General features: G+C 41.7%; 1 protein-coding gene across 9 annotated transcripts in view; it reads right to left on the bottom strand.

The window, feature by feature from the left end:
* Positions 1-22,081, bottom strand: part of KCTD1 (potassium channel tetramerization domain containing 1) — a 110,521-nt gene that overhangs the window by 14,941 nt on the left and 73,499 nt on the right. For 8 of the 9 annotated variants that reach the window (XM_087754606.1, XM_087754614.1, XM_087754579.1 and 5 more), the window contains exon 2: positions 19,341-19,519. In XM_087754606.1, coding sequence (XP_087610732.1) covers positions 19,341-19,504 — 164 coding nt within the window. In that variant the 5' untranslated portion in view covers positions 19,505-19,519. Of the gene's footprint in view, positions 1-19,340; positions 19,520-19,981; positions 20,178-22,081 lie in introns of those variants that run through there. The other variant, XM_087754571.1, reaches the window with a different exon arrangement.

Below are 22,081 nucleotides of genomic sequence, written 5' to 3'. Positions count from 1 at the left end.
TGGTTATTACCAAGTTATCAGGAGTACCTCTAAGTTATTAGGGTGCAATGGCAAATTAAGTACTTTGCGTCATAATTAGCTAATAACTTTTGAATTATATTTTAATCATGTTTAAGATGGTCAGGTTTGCTGTGAGTACAGATAATGGAGGATAGGAGCAGAACCAGAGCGTTTATCGTTCAATACCAAAAGCCAGAAAGTAGCTAAACCAATGGATGCACAACATCCCAAAGGCCATGATAATCTATATATTTAGAACACTGAACCCCTTTGCAGGCAGCAACGTAAAAAAGTGGAACTTGCATCTCGGGATCATGTTTAAATAAAAAGCAAAAATACATTAGCTCCAACCCACTCTCCTTTGAGCCTGTCAATTTTTCTTAAAAAAGACATTTTAGCAATACCCATCTTCAAATCCCTATCAATAAACCTGTAAATGCAGATTCCACAGAGAGAACACTTAAAGAAACTTAGAAAAAGCTACCAGAGTCATTTCCCTTTCAAAAATTTGGATGTTGAAAAAAACCCAACCAACCAACAAAAAAAACCTTCTTAGAATGGTTTGTTGTATTGCTTCATACATCAAGGTTGCCCCTTCATCTTTCATGAATTTCATTCAAACCACTATCAGCTCTCAATACTTTCTCTGTACCCTTGAGAAGACTCAGCATCAAAATTCCATGTACAAATCACTGGAAATTTGGAAACACTGAGATTTTCCATGAAATCCCTTAGAAAAGTAGCAGCAAAATGAGTTCTGGATCCAAAACCAACAGATACCTCAGTTAAGCATGTATATGCTATGTAAGAAGTGCTATGATATCGCTAATTCTGCCCCTTTCCAGGATGTTACTTTGGGAACCAGGCATCACACTTCATATGCCTGGAGCCTGTGCCCCTGTAAACGACTACCATTGCAATGAACCCATAATGAATCAAGCTTTCCAAGATCTTCACAACTCGGACTACTTAGCCAGAAATCCTGGCTATGTTGTTTTGTTAACTGCTGCTTCCTCTGAGAGAAAGGCCAACGCGTTTCCATAGACAGGACAAGAACACACTTGCCCTTCCCTTTGCAAGAGTTGCACAAACTCCTCCTGCATTGCAGTCCATAAAGGCAAGAGACTGTACAACTCACCTCTGCGTGCTGTTTGGGGGATCCTATGGGGACTGCTTCTCAAGAAAGAAAGAGGCCATTTCCGCATTAAAGCCTAAGTAAAAGCTTCTCATTAAAGAATAAAATTCAGAGAAAGCGCTTCTAAAACCTCTAGCTGTTAACTATGGTGAGCCTGTATCCCCAGAAAACACCATCCTCCAGAGCCCAGAATGGAATAAAGTATTCCCAAACATCCTTGCTCCTCTGCTCTCAATAAATACCCATGAAAGTCACTTGCAAAGCTCGTAACATCCTTCTCAAGTGCAGTTCATGCAGAGGACAACAATTTGCTACTGCTAGCTTGTGCAGCAGAAGCCTGTAAAACAGATTAACAGGTTTCAGCCCTGCTGCTGAACTTGGGCTCGGATTGTCATAAGACAAATCTGCCAGGGAAGGTGGAAAGGATGTTCAGCCTGCTTTTTTAAAGCCCTACAAGAATAGACAAAGGAAAAAATACACATATAAAGAACTTTATTAAGGTAGTCAAAACAAGCTTCACAAGATATATCAGACATTAGAGATGCTCCTGCAACTTTCATTTGCAAACCTCCCTCTGCACTTTAGACTTAGCCTTTAATGACCTACTGTTTTCCCACAGCACCCTCAATCCAGGCAGCACGCAATCTGGGGAGAAGCCAGGGTTGTAGAATGTAGCAGAGAGTGTTGCCCATGGGACCCCCGCTTCATCTGCTGGAGGAGCAGGAGAAGGTCGAACGGATGAAGAAGGGGTTTCAAGAAAGGAACGCAGGTAAGGCAGACAGGGCCTGCCCTGCAGAAATGAACTCTAAGCATGTGTCAGATTTCCCATGCGATGCTACCACTAAGCATGCCTACCTTGTTTTTTTGAGCTCCTTTGCGTGAAGCAAGAAGGTACTAGACTAAAGAATGCTGCAAAGAAAGCATGCGAGAAGGTATCTACAGAACAGGACTCGAATAATATGCAGAAAATATGGCTCAAGGACACAAGCTGAACTGAGGAGGAACAGAAGCTGCTGATGACCTGTTTATTAATTAAGCACCGCATTTCTCTGTGCACAGCAGCAGGTAACCACGTATTGGAGATGGTATTACTACACATACATCATGAAGACGACAAACTAAGGTCATCCTGGCTGCCCTAATAACGTTTTCCTATAAAGCTGACTTTAATTGCAATGAGAAAAGCTGCAAGGCTAGCTACACAATAATGCATTTATTATACTTCTCTCAAACATTTGTGTTTTTCTTTACTACTTAGCTCACCTGCTCACAGATTCCTCCACCTAGACCAAAAATGGTACTTCCAAGCTAACATCCTAGATTATGAATTCTTTGAGAAAGGCAATCCAGATAGCATGAAAGCATATGCAACAGAGGCAACAAAGATGTGGGTGTTATCAGCACAGAATTTAGCATAAGAAACACGGGACCGTACACTGCTCTTGTTTTGATTACCTCTAACTTATGTACATTACAATTACATTGCTGTGATTCCTAGTGTGGACACACATGTGTAACTTATTTCCATACATTTACATGTTTAACTGCTTCCATGCTAGAGGTTGAAATGATTTAAGCATTTCAGTAACTAGGAAAATCACACCATTAACCAAGTCAGTTAATACAAAACCTGTGCGCTAATCAGTTAAGAAGACAGGAAAGTCCACCTAAAACAGCTTAGACAGTGAGCAATAAATAATGCTTAATGCACAGGTTAGAAATGCCAAAGCCATGCCTGCACATTCTGCTGGTGGTGGGGGTGATAAAAAGCACACAGATAACATTATTTCCATTGACAAACTTTACATATACAAACCAGCGGCTTTATTGTTTATTAAATTAGACACTGTCATAGTGTAATCATCCCTGCAGCCATACCAAACCCAACAGTATGTCAGATGTATTTCTGTGGAGGAGGTAAAGACAGAAGGAAGGAAGAGAACGGAGGTACTGTACAGAAGCAATACAGCCCCATAAATAGTGGCGTAAGGAATAATTAATCCATGTATGTGAAAACAGACACTATAATTGCAGCCAGTGAAATCCTCAAAAACACCACATGACAAAACTAAATGTTACATCATGATGCCTTTAATACATGACAGCCAGGATGTGATTCAGCTGCCTAAACACAGGTGTCTGGTGCCACCTGAGATGCTCTAGGGCACCTCCGGGACTCCTGAAAGGCTGGACGATGGCACAGGGACACTACTACAGATTCATACCCTCCTGGAGCAGCCACAGGAGTCCAAGCAGGAACAGTGCATGGGCACTAGCTGCCCATGTTAAGGCAAACATATCCCACTCACAAAAAGACCAGAAACTAACTGTACTGAAATCCATACATTAAACACAGCTTAACAGTGTTCTTCCTAGATACTCATGTCAATAGAAAACTAGGCTTTATTAGATAAAAAATAACAAATTTATATGATACAAAGTTGCGAGCAATAGTTTACGGTGGTCCTAAAATGAGTAGGAATTTGTGGTGTTTTTAATCTAAGTGCTATTTTACCCTGCAAGTCAGGTTACCCTCACAGAGGAGCTGACTGTTCTTAGCTTCTCAAGATGCTCTTTACCAGAGGAAATACAGAAGGGTGCCATCTGAAGTCGTATAATACTGCAAGTTGTTAGGATCCCCATTTCCAAAATGTAGACAGTCAGCCTCAAGTATTTTAGCAGGGTGTTGAAGTGAGCTGCCTCTAGGATCGAGCTACAGCCAATGGACAAGACACAGCCACCTATGGAGGGCAGCCCAGCCCAGCCCACGTACACGGGACTGGATCTCATTCCACGTATGCCTCGTGCACAACTGCACTGGTGATCACGCAGCTGAAACATTACGACAACTCCGATGTAGCAACTAATAAATTCTGAATACAGACAACATGGGAAATGACCTGCAGAGAAACAGTCAAATAAGCATGACTCCATCAGTCTGGAAGATTTACAATCATGAGGATATAGATCTTGTGATCTTCCTGGTAGAAACCAGCACAGCCCAACGGCCAAGATTTCCCTGCTAACACTTTCAGGCTGCTAACAAACAAGAAGTTGCCTGCCAAGCTGAGCACTGCTTTTACACTAGCAAAAAGCTGTTGATCATGGAGCAGCCTACTGCTTGAATTTGTACACTTTCATTATTGTACTCATTTAACTCTGAAGCCTTTCTCTAAAAAGACAGAACCAAATTTAACTACGCTTGCATTAAAAAGGGGAAAAAAAAAGCCATTGCCTAAGGGTCTTTCTATACTGCATCTGCCCTTGTACACAGATATTGGTATGACTGCACAACTCTCATATCCATAGATTAAGTCACAGCTTGCACTAACTAATGACTGGTACTGCAGAAGAACTGATCAACAACTAACACAGGTATGTATGCCAAAAGGCTATGACTCCCTTACCAAAAGGAAGGAAAAAAGCCAACAATTCAGTGAGAAAAATCCTGAATTCCAAAACTATAGTTTTTTAGAATAATGCAAGTTCCAATATAGGCATTTTCAGGGACAGAAAACTGTTTCAAGAAGTTCTCTTCCTCTCTGTGCTTGCTGAAAATAAAATGTTACAACAACCTTGCATTACCCCCTCCACTTGTGTAGCTACTTAATACCAATACTTTTTTTCCTCTATATCTGAACATAATAAAATTTTAATTTAGCAGAAATCCAGGTGTTTTGGTAGATTTCTGATTTTTTTTCCTCTTGCATCACCACAAGGCACAGATATAATTGTTTCCTACTATCTTTACAGGAGATCTACAGAAGCACATTACTGAAAGGTGCAGAAGCCCGAAAATAGTTTGGGGTAATCAAGAGCTGCACTGTTTCAAAGCTCTCAACCCCCACTTCTCCAGAAGCCGCTGGTGCTACAATAAACAGCTTGGGGCTATGGGATGATTCTGATTATTTTCCATTACCTTCCTAAAAACCTACTTTTTCAAGTGTTTAGAGGCAGGCAGAAGTCAATTAGCTCAATGAAAGGAAGGGGTCTGGGGAAAGATAATGTCTTAAAACAACCAACTCCGACTATGAAGCCAGACCATCAGACTATATTCTCCTGCTAACCCTTGCATGCACAGAAGTCTGTATCCATTTGCATTAACCAAGCAGTCCCCTCTGAGGGAAACCCACGATGCAGTCCTCGGCCATTCACTTTTGCACAGCTTTTCTTCTCTCAGAAGGGAAGATTACAAGATGCCTACAAAAAAAAAAAAAATCACAGCAGGCGAAATGGCCCCAGGTGCCCAGTTGTGAAGCAGAAGACAGAACCTGCTGCCGAGCACCAGCTTTGTGATGGGTTTTAACAGGAGGGAGAAGGCACCTGAGGTCAGATTGGTCTCTGATATTACCACCGATATTGCAGAGATACAGTCAATAGAAAAGCAGCAAGAGGACTGAGATTTTCTTGCAGCTGCCCCTGTCAGATCCTTGCCCCAAGCCCTACTGCACCCTTAAGCCCCACTCCATCCCTGCATCCAGCAGCCCACCCAGAGCTCCAGTTGCAGTGGGCAGCAGCAGTGGAAGCACGAGTAATCTTTGCCACCTCTAATTACCACCAGCAGATACCTCCCTGCTTTGATGTTAAAACGACTTCTGGCAGGGATACGCCCCAGGGATTTACACCGCTGTAAGGAAGGAAGGAGTCTGCCACATCTACGCCAGTAGAGCAAAGGCAGTTGGCAACGGCTTTGCCGGGATCAGTGAGAAGTGTTGACTAAGACCTGAGCCTCATAACAGACTGTCAAAAGGAATGGGTATTTCTCCACTATGCTTCAAGGGCTGGTTTATCTTCATGGAAAATCCTCTGCTAAACAATACTGAGGGGTACAGAAACAGCCACTGTATGATTGCAGACAGCAGCTCAGACGATTTTGCAGGATCAGAATCAGACAAGACATGTTTGCTCCTCAGAGTCTGTAAACACAGGCAAAATTAAATTCCACATCTAATTTTGGGAGCACGTTGCTGGCTTATTATTTATTATCATCTGACACTTAGACAAGACAAAGAAGGGGTTTCACCTCAGTCTCCAAAGCAGGGAAAGCTGACAGGAATGCATTCCTGCTGGCCGAACCATGCGGAGTCACTTCTTACCATGGGGACCAGCTCTCCCCTGTGCTACCCACCCTCCCAGCCCTGCCATGCCACCACAAGTGTGTGTTACTATGGCAGAATAGTATTAGGACAGCAATGAGGCAAATAAACTCCCTCTGCTGTGATGCATGTGCCCTCATTTCAGACATACATTTAGCCAGCAACGTGCTACAACAAACTTGACCTTTATCGGGACTAGATTTCACTGACCCTGTTTTTTTTGGGACCTCACCCCATTTATTTTGTTCTGTCTGCAGCCTCTGCAAGTTCCAGCTGACAAAGCTTTCATCACTGCTCATCTTTCCCAGCAGAAGCAGGCTGCAAAGAAAAATATTCAGGCATGCAAGGCCAAGGGACAGAGTCCTTCCTGCAGTCCTTCATAGCAACAGAACGGGCCCTTGGAAGAAGGGCCTGGAGGAGCCGCGGCCAAGCTGTCCCAAATTGGGAACAGCTCAGCACTCCCCAGCATTGCGCCTGCAGGCTCGGGGACAGGTCTGGAGAGCAACATGACTAATTTTTCTTCTTTGAATGAGAACTGCACTAGCAGCTTTATGCATTTTGCATGGTACAGAAGCCTGTTATATGTTCTTCAACACTCCCACAGCCCTTCGTGTTTGTCATGTTTTCAGGACTTCATTAATAAAGAGAAGGAAGAAGGACTCGCACCTCTGATTTCACTACTTCGCACTTTAATAGGAAATAAAGTGACCCACATGGAAGCTAAACACAAATGAAATTTGCAGCCATAGCAGCTGTTTCTATTTTTAAACCAATGCTTTGTGCCTTGTAATGATACCAGACAAGCAGCGACTTCCAAAGCATCCTTTTCACCCTTCCTTTTGTTGAGCCTACTGAAGAGAGAAGCATGAAACATACCTGATTAGGGCTTTTATTTCTGCTTCCCAAGCAGGGAATTAAACGCTCACCTGGAACCAGACCTCTGCAGTCCAGAGAGCAGCATCCATTCAGTTTCGGAGAGCTACACCATTAATCCAAAGCCAAAGCGGGAAAGCGCAATTGTAGCTCTGCTGATGAGTTTATCAGGGTTAGCTACTAAGCAAGAAAAGGCCAGTATGAAAGGCATGGCCCAAGGCCCAGCTTTGTGAGACAACAATATTAGAAACTGGGAAAATGTGAATGCCTGATAAAAAGTGGAGCCTCCAAATACTCTTTAGCTACAGAAAAGCAGCAGCATTTCTCCTCTCCCTTTCCCATGAGTTAGGTCTTCCACAGGGGACATTCAAGCAGGGTGGCATTTTTCCTGCCACCACTCCCCCAGTTTACATCTTCCTAGAATAACATTTACCCCCACTTTCCTGCTTGTGTATCTCCTTTGCACCAAAAAGACAGACACTGTCATGGGGTTTTCTTCTGTGGCAGCATGGTGGAGCTAACGTGACTCCCTACAGCATTACTGCAGCAGGGCTGGAAACTGCCATGAGCAGGGGTATGGCACAACACCTTCATCAGGTTTTGGAAGGCCATAGAGAAGATTAACATTCAGAGGAGCTTATTCACAGGAGAAGCTAGTAAAGTAAAATGAAACCTTAATATTCTGCAAAGGATGAGGACATTGGTTTTGAGAATGTTAGCAAGACATGAGAAAAACCTATTTAAAAGTCAGACACTGGTATATCAGGAGCCAATCATGATGGGCAGCAAAATGTTTGGAAAAACTAGAAGAGGAAAATAAATACAGTTTACATGTTTGAAAAGTATACATGCTAACTGTCTGCTTTTCATATGCTTGATGGTGACTTCAAGTCATATGCAGCTGTATCCACAGCACCTGGAGAACAAGCAAATCATCTTACTGTTTCAAACAGAACATCAGCAGTTTCATGTGACAAGCTCCACGTATAAAATAAGAAAAAATACTTTTTTCTAAAACTCTGAAATTATACTGCTAGTAAACTAGAATTTAATAGCAAAAGTGAATAAACAATAGCTTTTGAGGCTGGAGAAATTACCATCATGGTGTTATCTAATCTCTCCCCAGAAGTCAAGAATTATGACTAAACCCTTCCAACACAGATATAGGCTGAAATTCTATGTCAGAAGTATGTCCAATTGCATTTGGCAACCCTTAGTCAAGAGAGAGGCTGACTATAATTGGATGAATATTTGACGCGCTTCATTATTCATGTAGGAAGGCTAGGTAAAAAGCATTTTGTGCGCCCAAGACACTGGAGGGTGTGCGTTATTGGGTAATAACCAATTAGGAATGTTGACAGCGTTCTGCCTTTAGGATCACCCTGGCCAACAAAGCACCTGGGTGTATGTTGTTGTGCAAAGGCACACACCCACTGCCTACTGCTCAGTTTATTTAAGCAAACCTTTCACCAGAGAAAATGGACACCCCAAAGGATGTACATCTGACAACTCTGTTGCATTCAAAAATACTGCTTCTTCATTCTTCCCCTTACCCTTCAAAAATACATTTTTTCAATAGCACTTCTGAATTATTGATACTATTGGTTATTGGAAATAAATCTGATTTTTTTCCTCTGTTTTATTGCATATAATCTACCAAAGAGCAACATCCTTATTATTTGCAGTAAGGAAACGCCAACAGCAAAAGAGCAGCTCCTAACCACATAATCTGGTAAAAACACCACCACTATGCCACTAAGTAAATACTGCAAACTCAGAACAACAGAAATCAAAGATCTTCCTTTCATGCTAGTCTAAGAAAAACATACGAATCATCAGTACAGGCATGCAAAAGATTTAAAAAACTTCAGTGTTTAAAAATTAACAGTTCTGACACTTGCTCACAAGAACCAGAAATTCAACACCAATTCAGCTCATGATAGAGCAGTCCAACCCTTTCACTACCTCCCAAAACAAGGCTAGAATGCATTGATGGTACAAACACTGATTTTTCTTTCCTCCTTTATTTTCTTTATCATTGGAATGCAAACAAAAACAAAAACAAAAACCCCAAACCTTAAAGTTTGTATTCTGATTGAAAGCAAAGCAATTTTGTACGAGATGCCCAACAGGGCTTTCATACCTACAAAAGAAACATTCCAAAACTTTCCTGAATGATTTGCTTGTTTCTAACATGTAAAATATGAATTCAATTTGTTATAAGGAGGAACATATCAGTTTTTCTGCAGCTCTCATTTTCTGGCTTGTATCATATTTAGCTTGTCCTGTGGCATTGAGAGTACTGCAGCATTTTCTCTGAATTTCCCCTCTCCCCCATGTATCACAGACGATGATGTTTTGATGAAGCATCACACATGGGCCCTCAAGATAATGGATTCAATGGGATATACTTAAAAGATCGTTTTTCTCTTTTGTATTGACTGCTTGTGCTGCCCTAAGACAGGAAGGGCTTTCATTTTTTATGTAAGCTGTAAGACCCCGAGGGCCCTCTAAACTGTTTAAGAGGGATCAATTTTCAGATGGGTAGAAGGGGCCCGGCAGACCTTCACGGTTTGGAACGCCTTCTTCTCCTCAGATCACCGACAAGTTTGGGCGAACCTGAAACCAGCTCCCAGCGGAGCCGCTCTCCGGCAGGGCAGCGCTTCCTACTGTTTAGGATTTGTGGTTAGCATTCGCACAGAACTATAATTTATAGTGTGCATACAGGGAACAAAATAAGAAAAAAAAAGTTTTGTAGAAGCAAAATAATCACTACTGCTGATGGAGATAAACAGCAATAGAGCTGCTAAGCAAAGCAGTCCTTGGCACTGGTATAGCGGCAGGAAACCTTTACCCTGTGACAAGGGTTTAATACACTGACATTGTTACTATTACATCCAGGCAACCTAACAAAACAAATTCATTGTATGGCAGAAAATATTTCCAATTCAACATTGCAACATTTATTTTTTAATTACAGCACAAAGACGACTTTTGGGGTGTGGAAGGACGTAATCCATCATTTACTCTGAAGTGACACACTTATGGCAAATGCTGTGTATTATAGCTTTCTATGCCACAATAAGTAACTACAAGCAATTTCTTAGGCAAGGAATGCAAAGGGTTTGGGTGTGGTCCTGGGAGATGCTGCTTATCCCTCCATCTCCCTCCGTGTCAGCGGGAGCTGAAGGCAAGCCACTTGTTGCTGCACTGGGACTTCAATCACCCCTCCTGTTTCACGTGTGCGTGATACAGCTTGTGACAGCTCTCTACCTGCAACGCGCCTTACATGAAAAGGGTTTTTACTGTTCAAATATGGCCTGTATGAGAACACAAATACAATTTTTAATTAAAAGGAAGGGTATTTTAATAGGTCACTTAAAGAACAATTATGTCTACCATTTGACTGACAGGCATGTCACTTTTTAACATGAAAACCCCAATGGGGTTTAAGAGATAGAATTAGTCTTTATAAATTGATGAACTACTGAAATATACCCCATTGCATTTAATACTGCTATGCTCAACCACCTCATCTTATGAGCAAAACCCCTGTAATCTTTCTATTACTTTCACCTTTTTAATCCCTCACAAACAGAAAGTTAATTCATGGAAACTGAATTGCTAGTGTTGCTCTCCTTCACTGAGTGCCTGTTCTGCAAAATGCAGCGGTGTGTAGAAACATAAAAGATAGGTCTTCAGTAATTAGCTTGGGTACCAGACGTGGCACAGCTGAGTTAGCTGGAAGCAGGATAAACGAGTCCAGGTGGAGCATTGCACTATATTGCTTTGAGCACCTGAGCTAGCCCGAGTGTCTACGCACGCAGCACTGCACAGTGGAAGGACTGGGTGGGAAGGTGACCGTGAGACCACTGCTTTCCTAAAGGTGTGCCCCTACAAAGCATGCCATAAGTAGCTATAAGCTCAGCTTAAATGGTTTCAAATTGTTGCAGGACCCCCTTGGTTCTCTGAAGCAGGCAGAAAGTGCCTAGAAAATTGTCCAAATGAGGTGTAGAGACAACTGTGCTGCAAGAGTCCTACAGATCCAAGCTAATGTACACATCACAGTCAGAAACAGTTTACTTTCATTACCGATTCAAAGACTTGATGAAAGAGATCAATATCATTGAGTCTCAAAGCATCCTTCCAACTGACGTCACTAAGCGTGAAAGCATCGTCTGCGATATCTATAAAATATGCTGGCTGCTTAACTACTCAAAGAAAGGTCACCATTAACAGGAGCCAAAAAGCCAAGGATGTGTGGGGAGAAAGGAACAAGCAAGCAAACAATGTGCCTTGATGTGGTCAGGTAAAGATCAACTGTGACCTTTGTAAGCTCCGACTCCTTCCAAGAAAGACAGAAAAGTGTAGATGAAAAAGAAATTAAGACAAAGCAATGGGTGAATTCAGATGATAGAAGTAGGGTCAATGCTTGAAGCAGAATGGGGACAGAAAAAAGATCTCAAAGGGCAGGAGTCAGAGATAGCAACATCCTGAGAGCTGTAGACTAAGAGGAAAGAAAAACTGAGAAAAAATGACAAAGGAGAAATAAAGCTTGCCAGATGACAGTTGTCTAGTTATGACACGACCACATTTGAATAAACGGCAAACCAGTTAAGTTAGAAGACACGTCCACCTAACAGGAACTGGTGACGTTCCCCTGGCCAACACAGCATTTATGCGTTACTTGCATTAAAATGAGTGCGGATAACCATGGGGTCCTAAGCAGGTTTCACCATTTCCTGTCCAACCTTTGCAAACGCATCCCCAAATGGCAAACAGACTTGTATACGTGAAACCCAGCCAGAAGGTTGATCGTTACCAGAAAGAAGTAAGCCAGAAATTGGAATCTGTATCCTAAAGCTCCAAACACACCCAAGAGGTGGCCGGGTGTTGACGGTAAAACTGGAAGCCAAATGTTTACTTCTGCAATTACGTACGTACTAGATGCCAATTTGCTTAGCAACTACATTGCAATTCATGAAAGACCAATGAAGTACAAACAGTTCATGTGGAAGCAGGATGAGAACCTAGTGCTAACATACAGTGCAAGACCTGAGTACAGCAAAAGGCAAAACAAACATCTGAACCTCAAGACTACAGTTCAAACCTGGGCCCTGTCAGAAATGACCGCTAAGCAGAATACCTCAGTGCCACCTCAGTTTCTAATGGGCTTTTCCTTATCAGACCAGCAAGACCCACAGACTCGGCACTCTTTTTTGCCTTCCTGAGTATTTTCTTGGTCAGTTAGAATGAGAAATACTGCTTGAGTGCCTTCAGCCTGGTTTATGAAGCCATGCTACTGGGTAGAAAAGTGCAAACCCTACAATAAACTGTTACTCACGGACAAATTTCCATCCACGGAGCTGATATCAAGCAGCCTTTGCAATGAAAGGATTTCTCAGAGCACAGACCCTTCAACTAGTTATTGACAACCTCCCCTCTTCCTGACTTACAGGTTGATCCAACCCATACAACCTCACACAAGCCTACTGGGAAAGGTATCTATGAGCCACACTGACAATATGGATATGGATTTTCTTCTTTCCCCTCAGGAAGAATGTTTGTTTCTTCAGAGGACTACTAGCCTCAGAAATAAGGAGCTGAAGCCTTTAGCTTTCTAAAACTCCTGAATGTAGAAATTTATTCCCCTGAATATTTCCATCCATACTGTCATAGCCATGCAGCCATAGTTAAACATGGCATGAACCCCTGCAATATAAAGTCTGCACACATACTTTCTCTGGGTCTGTGTATGTGCAAAGAGTGCTCTGACAATCCACTACCTTGATTTTACTGTCATTTTACACATTTGAGTGCAAGAGCATTGAACAAGTAGAAAACACTGCTTTTTATCCTCCAAATAAATAATACACAAAACCACTTTTACTGACACTTAGAACAGGAATACATCAACTCCACGGCCCCTTTCAGTGGTGACTCACCACCAGTTATTACTGACCACATGATGCTAGAACCTGCTAATCTGATCATGCCATTTCTTTCACCTAGTCACCAGCCACAAGCAATAGCAACAACTTGCTGACCTTGCAAGTTAGACATACTACAGGACTAAGATTCAGAAAATATTCACTTCTACTGAGGCGACAGTGATGACTGACCTGTGGTGATCATTAATTGAGGCAAAATGAGGTCAATATATACCCCAAGTTCAATATACCCACCTAGAGATAGATACAATTGATCTCGCTTCAGCCAGGACCAGAAAATACCCCTCTGAGCTCTCTATTGACAGATGTGTGTTACAGAAGATTTCTCTTTACAGTATCAGTTGTGTAAATTCTCTGAATTTCTTGAAATAGGCATAAAAGTACACTACCATTCACAGTTCTGTTTCTGTTTCTCTTTCCCCTCAAGTTTGTATATGTGGTTACACCCACCAGAACATCTGTACTGCCTAACTATACTGAGAGTCTGGTCCTCGTGAATCAACATTTCATTTTTTACTAATACATGCTACTGATGATAGCAACATCATCAACTGTTTCTATCTCAGTTACTGGCATCTATAAATATTTACACTTAGAGATAGTAATCTTTTACACTTCCAATCATCATCCCAAAGCATTTTACAAATCGCTTTTTTGTTAACCTTGGTAGGAAGTAACCAAAGCTCAAAGTTAAATCAGTTACCTTGGGTCACGGAACGGGCCAGTGAGAAAGTCAATGTATTTCCCTATCCCAAGCCCTCCCTTCCCCTTGCCACAAGACCATGCAGCAATCACATGATGAAATATAAAAGGTGAGTAACTAGATGAGCAAGCCAGGATAGGTAACAAAGATTAAACTGAGCCTCTGCCAACTTCTTCTGCCTATTCCCCCCTGCCAGGAATCTTACAAAATATTTTAAAACTGTGACCTGGACCACTCATGCTAACACAGCTGGCTGAGCTAGTGTATAGCAATATTGGAAACTCTCAGGGAAGTTTGCTGTTTACCACTTGCAACACCACGTTTGTTTTCAAAAAGTGCAAGCCTGCTGTAGTCTTTAGCTACTGTAGTGTCATGGTTATTTAAGAACAACCACATCATTGGGCTTTGATGTTGCTACTCTAGGAAGATCACCAAATACCTCCACAGATAGAGATGTGCGTTTCAGGAAGATGAATTCAAATAAGTAGAGTGGAAATAAAGATATCATACCACCCATTCTGTTAGTATTTGCTTTAAAAAAAAATCTCCAAATGCTCATTAGTTAGAAAACTTTGGATTTATTTCTTTAAACAATTAGCATCACATGGCAGCAGTTTGAGAGGTACTACCCAAGGTGAGTAAGAAACGTGTCACAGGGCTGCTCTTGTGGAGACATTGCAGAGGGAGTCCTACGCAACAGTGCCCCCACCCCAACAGACCTCCTACCAAACCAGAAGTCTCCAGCATGGTATTGAAACCTGCAGAAGTTTGAACTAAGGGCCATATCAGTATCTTATTTTGGAACTGGGCAGTCTACAGACAACAGAAACTGCCAAAGCTCTGAAACAGGTAAACAGTGCTAAACTGCCTAATTCATAGCATGTCCTTGGAGGTCCACCAAGGCTTGCTCACAAGCTGTCAAAAAAGGCCAAGGACAGTCTGGGCATTCTCCTAAGTAATTCTGTGCTCCTGATGCAAAAGAAACCCTTGGCAACCAAAAAAATACCAGTGTCCTAACTGGATCCAAGTGTGTGAAATTTAATTTCCCTGAGGGCTGAGAGTGAAGATTGGGTAAGAAAACTGGGACACGAATGGATTGGTTCATATGAAAACCTAAAACAGCCCTGGGCAGAAATTTGGAAGTATTGTGAAATACTGTATAGGAAGAATCCATCTTCATATGCAGGGAGTAACTCAAGATGGGAGATGTAGCAGCGCAAACAGATACCCGGAAAGGTTCTACAAAGAAATATATACAAGGTTTTTAATGAAATCTTCCCATTCTGTGGTGGGAATACAGGATGTGGTAAACCAATGCCATGGAGTTATGCAAATGCTTGCACCAGATGACTTGGACAGAACAAATTAAAAGTCCAGGTGCTTTGAACCTATGAGATAGACAACACTGCTGATATTGCTGATATCAGAGATATCAGACAACTGATGCTCATACGTTCAAAGTTAAACATCTTCCCATTTAGATCTGACAGGCAGTTGAGGTTGTCTTAGCCTCGTGCACAATAACTTTTGGTAGATACCATACAGAGAGCATTAAGGCTGAGAAATGTAGGAATGCTGACTCCAAGGAAAGGGTTCAATCCCACTGCAAGATGATAATGCACTGGAAGAAGGCAAGTAGGCTGCTCAGGTTCAAATATCAGAACTAGCAGGCCTGTGCTTCCTCTACTTATAATCATAAATCCTAAAACCTCAACCCATTTTCCACAGACTCTCTGGCGACCATAGGGAACAATGGGACAGCATGCATGTGCCTCAGCTCTCTGGGAGAAAGGCTCCTTTAGCAGACCCTCATCTTGTTTCCATCTTCCCTGGAATAAAAAAATTTGATGCTTTTTCTGGGTGGTGAAAAGCAGACTTTTTTTTTTTTAATCTTCATTTGCAAAAACAAAATAATAAAAAAATTTAGGCAACCAAACCTTTAATAGATAACTTTGTGTTGCCAAGTATCATCCTGCAGATCTGGTAACTTAAAGTAAATCAAAGGTTGTTGCAAAGAGGAAGGCATGACCTAGTTCAAACCAGAACAAATTCCAAAATAACAAAACTCCTCACAGAATAGAAACAATTTGTTTGGTCAATTCACATGGACATATGAATAACTATCCGTTGACAACTGAGAAACAGGAGGAAAAATCCGTGTATGGCTGAATGCATCAAGGTCTACAGTCTTGGTGGAGAGAGCTGCACAAAAGGACACCTGCCCCCTCCTCAGGCATTTAAAGAAAATTACCATTTCTTTCAGCAGACTGACCTTACATTAGGTCTTCTTGGTAGCTATACTGATTCAGATTGCCTTTTCTTGAAGCCTAAGTCTGGCAAATTGTACTGTTCAGCTGCATGAGATCATATCTGAGGCATGGTCTCACTGTCGGCTTGGGAGAACCCGAAGTCTGTTGACAAGATAAAATAATCATATGGGATCTTCCTTGTGACAACAGCAAATTCTCCCTAGTCTGGAATATAACTGGGCTCCTTTGAATTCCATGCTGCTGGTTTTTTAAATTAATTTTTGGTTGGTTTTTAGCATTATTTCAGCTTCAGAATTTAAAATTCTAGGATGACTCAATTCAAACCATCCATTAGATAAGCTGCTTGTCTGTTGGATTGCTTCACTGTATCAGCCTTTGGCCAAAACACAGATAGGCTCTGATTCCTTGGGTTCTTCAATCACAAGAGCATTTGAGAGAAGCCCTCAATGGTCTTTCCATAGCAAAGGGCAGGAACTCAGCATCAGTAGCAAGATGCTTTTAGAGTCTCACCCGGGTTTCTTTGGAGGAATGAATGGATACTTGTCAGTAGGCATTTTACACATCAAGTCACAAACAAGTTTGGGGGATCTAACAAAAGAATTATGGAAAATGATCTCTGTAAGCTACAAGTCTTTACCTGGTATCATTTAAGGAACCCTTTTTTAAAGTATTCTTTCCAGTTCCTACTCTGCTGTCCAAGAAGGAGAAAATAGAGAGGCACAAGATGAGATGCTACTGAACCGAAAAGGAGAAGGAAGAGTACACTTGCTCCAGAGTAGAGACTGCTCTATCAGGATAGGTCTCCTTCACACCAGAAGGTCACAGTGACTCCAAAGCTGCAGGTTTGGATATCACCCTTTCAGTCTCGCAAAGAAAGATGACTCTGGTACCTGGCCCACAGATGAAAGATTCATTTTAGGCTTCTGGCCCTTAGACTACATGTAATACGAGTCAGAAGCCTAATGACTTTCATGTCTCAACCTGTTAGATGCTGGAGCCTGCAACCTATGCCTTGACTCATCCCTGGAGCAGTGCTCTTTCAGGCAAGATAATCAAGACCTTATTTTTCAAAGACAATACTTCATACGACAGTAAGCCTCAGGAGGCTTTAACTCATCCAAAGATATCTATGAAACCCTGCCTTAGTTTTGATCTCATTCACACACGTGATATTGGTAGAAAAAGAAAACACACAAGCAATGTTGACCAAAACCTTGGATTACCTAACACTAACAAAGTTAGACTGTAGATATAGATTGACTGGGTCAGGCTCCAAGGAACAATTTGTATTAAAGTCCAAATATTACTGCATAATTTATACCCAGCACTCACTATATATATATATATATATATATATACACACACCCTCCCCGCCCCATACCGTCCCCCCCCCATGAAAACACATTAAAGTAAACTCTCACAGACAAAAACTAAACTACTATATCATGACTGCCAACTTATTGCTTCATGCCATTGTCTTGACATCCAAACAAGTTTAGTAATTGCTCTTTTGAAGTTGCTAATGTTAAAAAAAAAAAAAAAAATCTCAAGTTCTGGAAGTGGCTGGGAATTCCAAGTTTGAATAGCTACGCTGGAAACATTCACTCATCAAGGGGTTCAAAGATACTTACTGTCAGAAGTAAAACACAAACGCATGTCAGAACGACTTGAAACAGAATGACTATAACTCACAATTTGGGTTTTCTTTAAATTATGTTTGAAGAGCTTTAAAATGTTTAATTTATTAAATCAACTTTGATACTATAGGCATAGCTTCCACTTTCAAGTGCTACAATGGCTCAATTGAACACAGAATACATTAAGCTTAAATTCCACTGCCACCATACACATTTACGAAAGACATTTCAGTGTTTCTTCACTTAAAAGAGTAATATGCTGTCCCAGTGAATTTGACATGGAAAGACAAGCTGCATGTATTAATAGCAAAAGCCCCTTATACTGCACATACAACAGTTTCAGACACCATCACTACTCCAACTACTGAAAAACCGCTAAGTAATCACAACTCCTAGTAGCTGAACACAAACAGGTCCTAAAAAAAGCTCCCCAAAATGACAGATTTGGTTTTCGAAGAACAGTTCCAGTTTTCCCAGACATTGCTTCAATCTCTCCTGGCAGGCCTGCGCTTTGGCATGGCTTCTAATACCCCCCCCCGCCTGGCTTTCCTTGAGAAGGTTGTCATAAGAAAGGCCATGTGCCCAGCTATTTCTCTTTCATACACCTTTATTTACGGTTCTCCTCCTCTGGCACTGTCAGCTCCGAGTGTCAGAAGCACTACTCCAGTCCCACCTAAAACTACGTAGGCAAGGCTGCAGAGGCAGTAGTACCAATGAAACCCATGCTTTGAACAAAATCACATCCCATAAAGTGTGCCATGTACGATTGGGAAAGGCAAGTCAGAGTTGTGGGAAAAACTCCCCCCTCAAATGCTGGAAAGACCAACGAAGGTAACACTGCCTTCCCTCTAGAGCAGGATCGGGCAGCGAAGGGCAAGGTATAGACTAATGCTGTGGACATAATCAACACCTGCTAACTGATAACTAACTTTTAAAATTACAGTGTCACTACAGTGTTTATCTGCCATCACCACCATGTAACATCCACACACACTGTGTTCAATGCACTGTTTTCTTAAAGCTGTACTCTTATTTCATCTACTCTACATACACCACTTGCTCATGCATGCAGAAGTTTTCTAACTGCTTAATACCAGTAGGCTATCAGAATCACAAATGTTTCGTTTAGAAGGTATGTGAGAGTTAAGAGTCTAATTAGTTGAAAAGTCCTAAAAGTCTATAAAAAGTATTCAGTCAATGCTGTCCTATATTTTGTTACATACAACCTTGCCTTTACCTCAAGTGACACATCTGAGATTACATGTTGATACTACAGGAGGGCGGTTACTGCTCCAGAAGAAACAAAACAAATACCCCAACACCCCCACCTTTGAACTTAAAATGCAGTACCACTACAGTTTTTGAATGTAATAAACCACAGAATGGGTGCCCTGGCATAAAACCAGAATTCTAGGAGGTAGAAAGAAAGTGCTCTTTACCATCAACTTCATTTTAGTACACACACATAGGGATTTGCAGCAGTGCCATTTGTCTGAAACATAGTGGAGCAGGGAAAGACAAGTCAGTCTCTAACCTCCTACGAGCTAAGAAACCTAATTTAATTTTGAAACAAAAGAAACTAAATTTATCATTCTAAGACAGCCCCAGGACACCAAGCATGAAATGGAAGAAAAGGAGTTGCCAAAGACATGCAGAACAAGCTTTTTAAAGTTACCTGGAATCGGGATATTTTGTAAGCGTGGCCAAGCTGCTGGTATACATGTGCCCACCCACATCAATGTGAACTGGTGCGTTGGATTTTGTGAGCTGTGCTGGAGTGGGGATGCCTTGATTGTTCAATGGAGATGCAGGGGATCTAGTGATCAGAGGTCTTGACATATTGGGCCGACTGTCCTGTGAAGAGATAGACCTGGGTTAATGATCTCCTTAAAAACCTCACAGAAACCCACAGTCTTGAGTCAATAGCACTGTCTCATAGTCTCAGCTTAGGATTTTCATCTTATTAAAGCATAGACAAATATTTGGCAGTTTTTAAAGTCAATCCAGCTCTAAGAGTCTTAACTGGCTATGTTTTAAATAAGTGGGGCAAAACGCAGTGATAAAACCCACAAAGTAAAAATCATGTTCAATAAAACAAGTTCTTCCTGAATACTACTCGTGACAGACAACCCATAAAAAAAAAAAAAAAGGCTCATTCTCGTATGTAAGAGCTGATAAAGGCTCTAAAAGAAAGAACTGCAGACAGAAAGACCAAGAACAATTACTGTTTTCCTTAATTAAGATGACCCCAGGTAGACTTTCTGTTCCTTCCCAAGCCCTCCGTCACTGCCGTACAGTCAGAACAGAAATACAAACCCTCAACTCCTCCATCCTGCACACTCTTCTCTCGAATTCCCAATTCACATAGCACGGAAACAGAAGCAGAAACACCTGGACTAGTCAACTGCTCATGGACTGCAGACCACTGGACATCGACAGCCTTTGAGAAAGACATTTTCCATTTAAAAGTTATACGTATGGCGACAGATGCCCCCGCGTGCCCCGCATAGGCTGCAGGTCTGAGTGACTTCCCGAGGCAGGCGAGCTCGAGCGCGGAGCGGGAGCCGATGCTTTGCTGATGAAACCAACTTTTAGTCACAAAGGAATAGATGTAACGCCAGCAAACAGCAGACACAGCCTGCGCGCGCGGCGGGTGGGGCAGGGCAGGGCGATTTGCTGGAGCCAGTAAGGCAGGCTGCATTCAAAGTTGGGGATTAAAATAGAAATGCATTCGAGAGCGGTTTTGAGACAACCCCGCTTGCGACTGAAGGAAAGCTCCATATGGGGTGGAATCTTATAGGGATGCCTTGAGAACTAAAAGCCCTTGCAAATTACTAAGTTTTACATTTAAAAGGTAAGCAAAGCAGCCAGAAGTTAGATACACTTCATCACAAAACTCTCTTTGTTCTTTCAACACTTCTTTCAGCCCTGAAAGGTAATGGATTCCTTGTAAACATCTCCACAGAGCCGGGCAGCAAACCTCGCAGAAGCAGAGCACGGCCGTGAGAGAGAGTTACAGGGTATTTGGACTAGCAAAGCCCTTTGCCGCTGAAAACATAATTTCTCCATTTTTCATGGCTGTTAAAATATTCAAACCATAAAGGCAACACGAGCCAGGTAAATGTCTAACTGAAATGATTTACAGGCCAGTGTTGCACAATAAATCCAAGTAACATGTAACAAAAGGCATCTATAAACCACAAGGTACTTAACTAATTTTCTTTCATACGCAAAAGCAAGCTTAGGTCAAACACTGATAAAAATGAAGGAGATGAAGAAAAACATCTAGTTTAGATGTTGGGGGGGAGGGTTGGGTTTTCTTCTGTTCCTTAACAAGCAGAAGTTAATATAAATCTGCAGAAATACCACGCTTAATCACTACAATTGCTTGAGGAGGTGCCTGCAGCACAATGAAGACAAGTCCAGACAAAAAAAGGTACACACGCTATGCAAAACTAACGTCTGCTATAAATGCCATGTGGTACAACCACCACCCAAGATGCTACTGATCTGCAGTATGATATTCAGTAAAATAATGAAGAAAAAATTAAAACCAACAACTGGAATGGTGAAAGTAAGAAGGCAAGACATGATACAAACTGGGGGGGTGGAAAGCATGTATTGGACGATCAGCAGGAGGAAAGCAGCAGGTGTGAGGAAGGGAACACATTTCAGTGCTTAAAATCAGACACACAGTTTAAAAAAAGAAAATTAAAAAAAAAAATCACCAATGAAGGCTGAGACTAAAACAAAAACCAAATTCTGTAACTTGTATGAGACAGACACCACCACCTCCCTTAGCAGGATCCTCTCTGGCAGAAAAACACAGCCCTGTTGCAATTTAGCACACTGCAGCACCACCGAGTCTGTAATAGTTTTTCAATTGGACACATTCTCCTGTATACCCTGCCTGGGGCTGCTCGGGAGAAAATGAACAGATTTGCAGGGTTAATATTGTAGTTAGGCTGGGACCTCATTCAGCATAGCTGCGATAGCGCCGGCTGCATGAAACGGTAGAAGAATGTATAGTATAAACATCGCTGCCAGGATGGGAAATAGGTCAAAGGATTGTGGGCATTTTAAAAGAAAGAAAAAAAAACAAAAACACAAAAAAACACACACCAGCATAAGAAAAGGGAACCGGTTTCCAAAACCAAAACAGAACCAAGCTGCCACTTACACAGTTTACCTACTAAAACTCCCAAGAAATAAAAACGCTTTATAATAAAACCTTTTGCTGTCTTATTTCACCCTCCTCCTTTTCAACATTCCCCCTTCAAGCTACCTGCATTTATTATGCCACAAGAAACAACACCCATCTGCTCAATGTTTACATATTAAATATGATATTGCTAGCCTTGCTCCAGCCTTAGCTCACGAAGCACACTTCCCTGGATAAAACCAGTTCACTACTGT

Source organism: Nipponia nippon, unplaced genomic scaffold (assembly GCF_047370975.1).
Source record: "Nipponia nippon isolate SJK-2023a ecotype South Korea unplaced genomic scaffold, ASM4737097v1 scaffold_1, whole genome shotgun sequence".
In the NCBI taxonomy this organism is placed as follows: domain Eukaryota; kingdom Metazoa; phylum Chordata; class Aves; order Pelecaniformes; family Threskiornithidae; genus Nipponia; species Nipponia nippon.
Note: the sequence above shows the minus strand (reverse complement) of the source record. Positions and strands in the feature narration are given on the sequence as shown.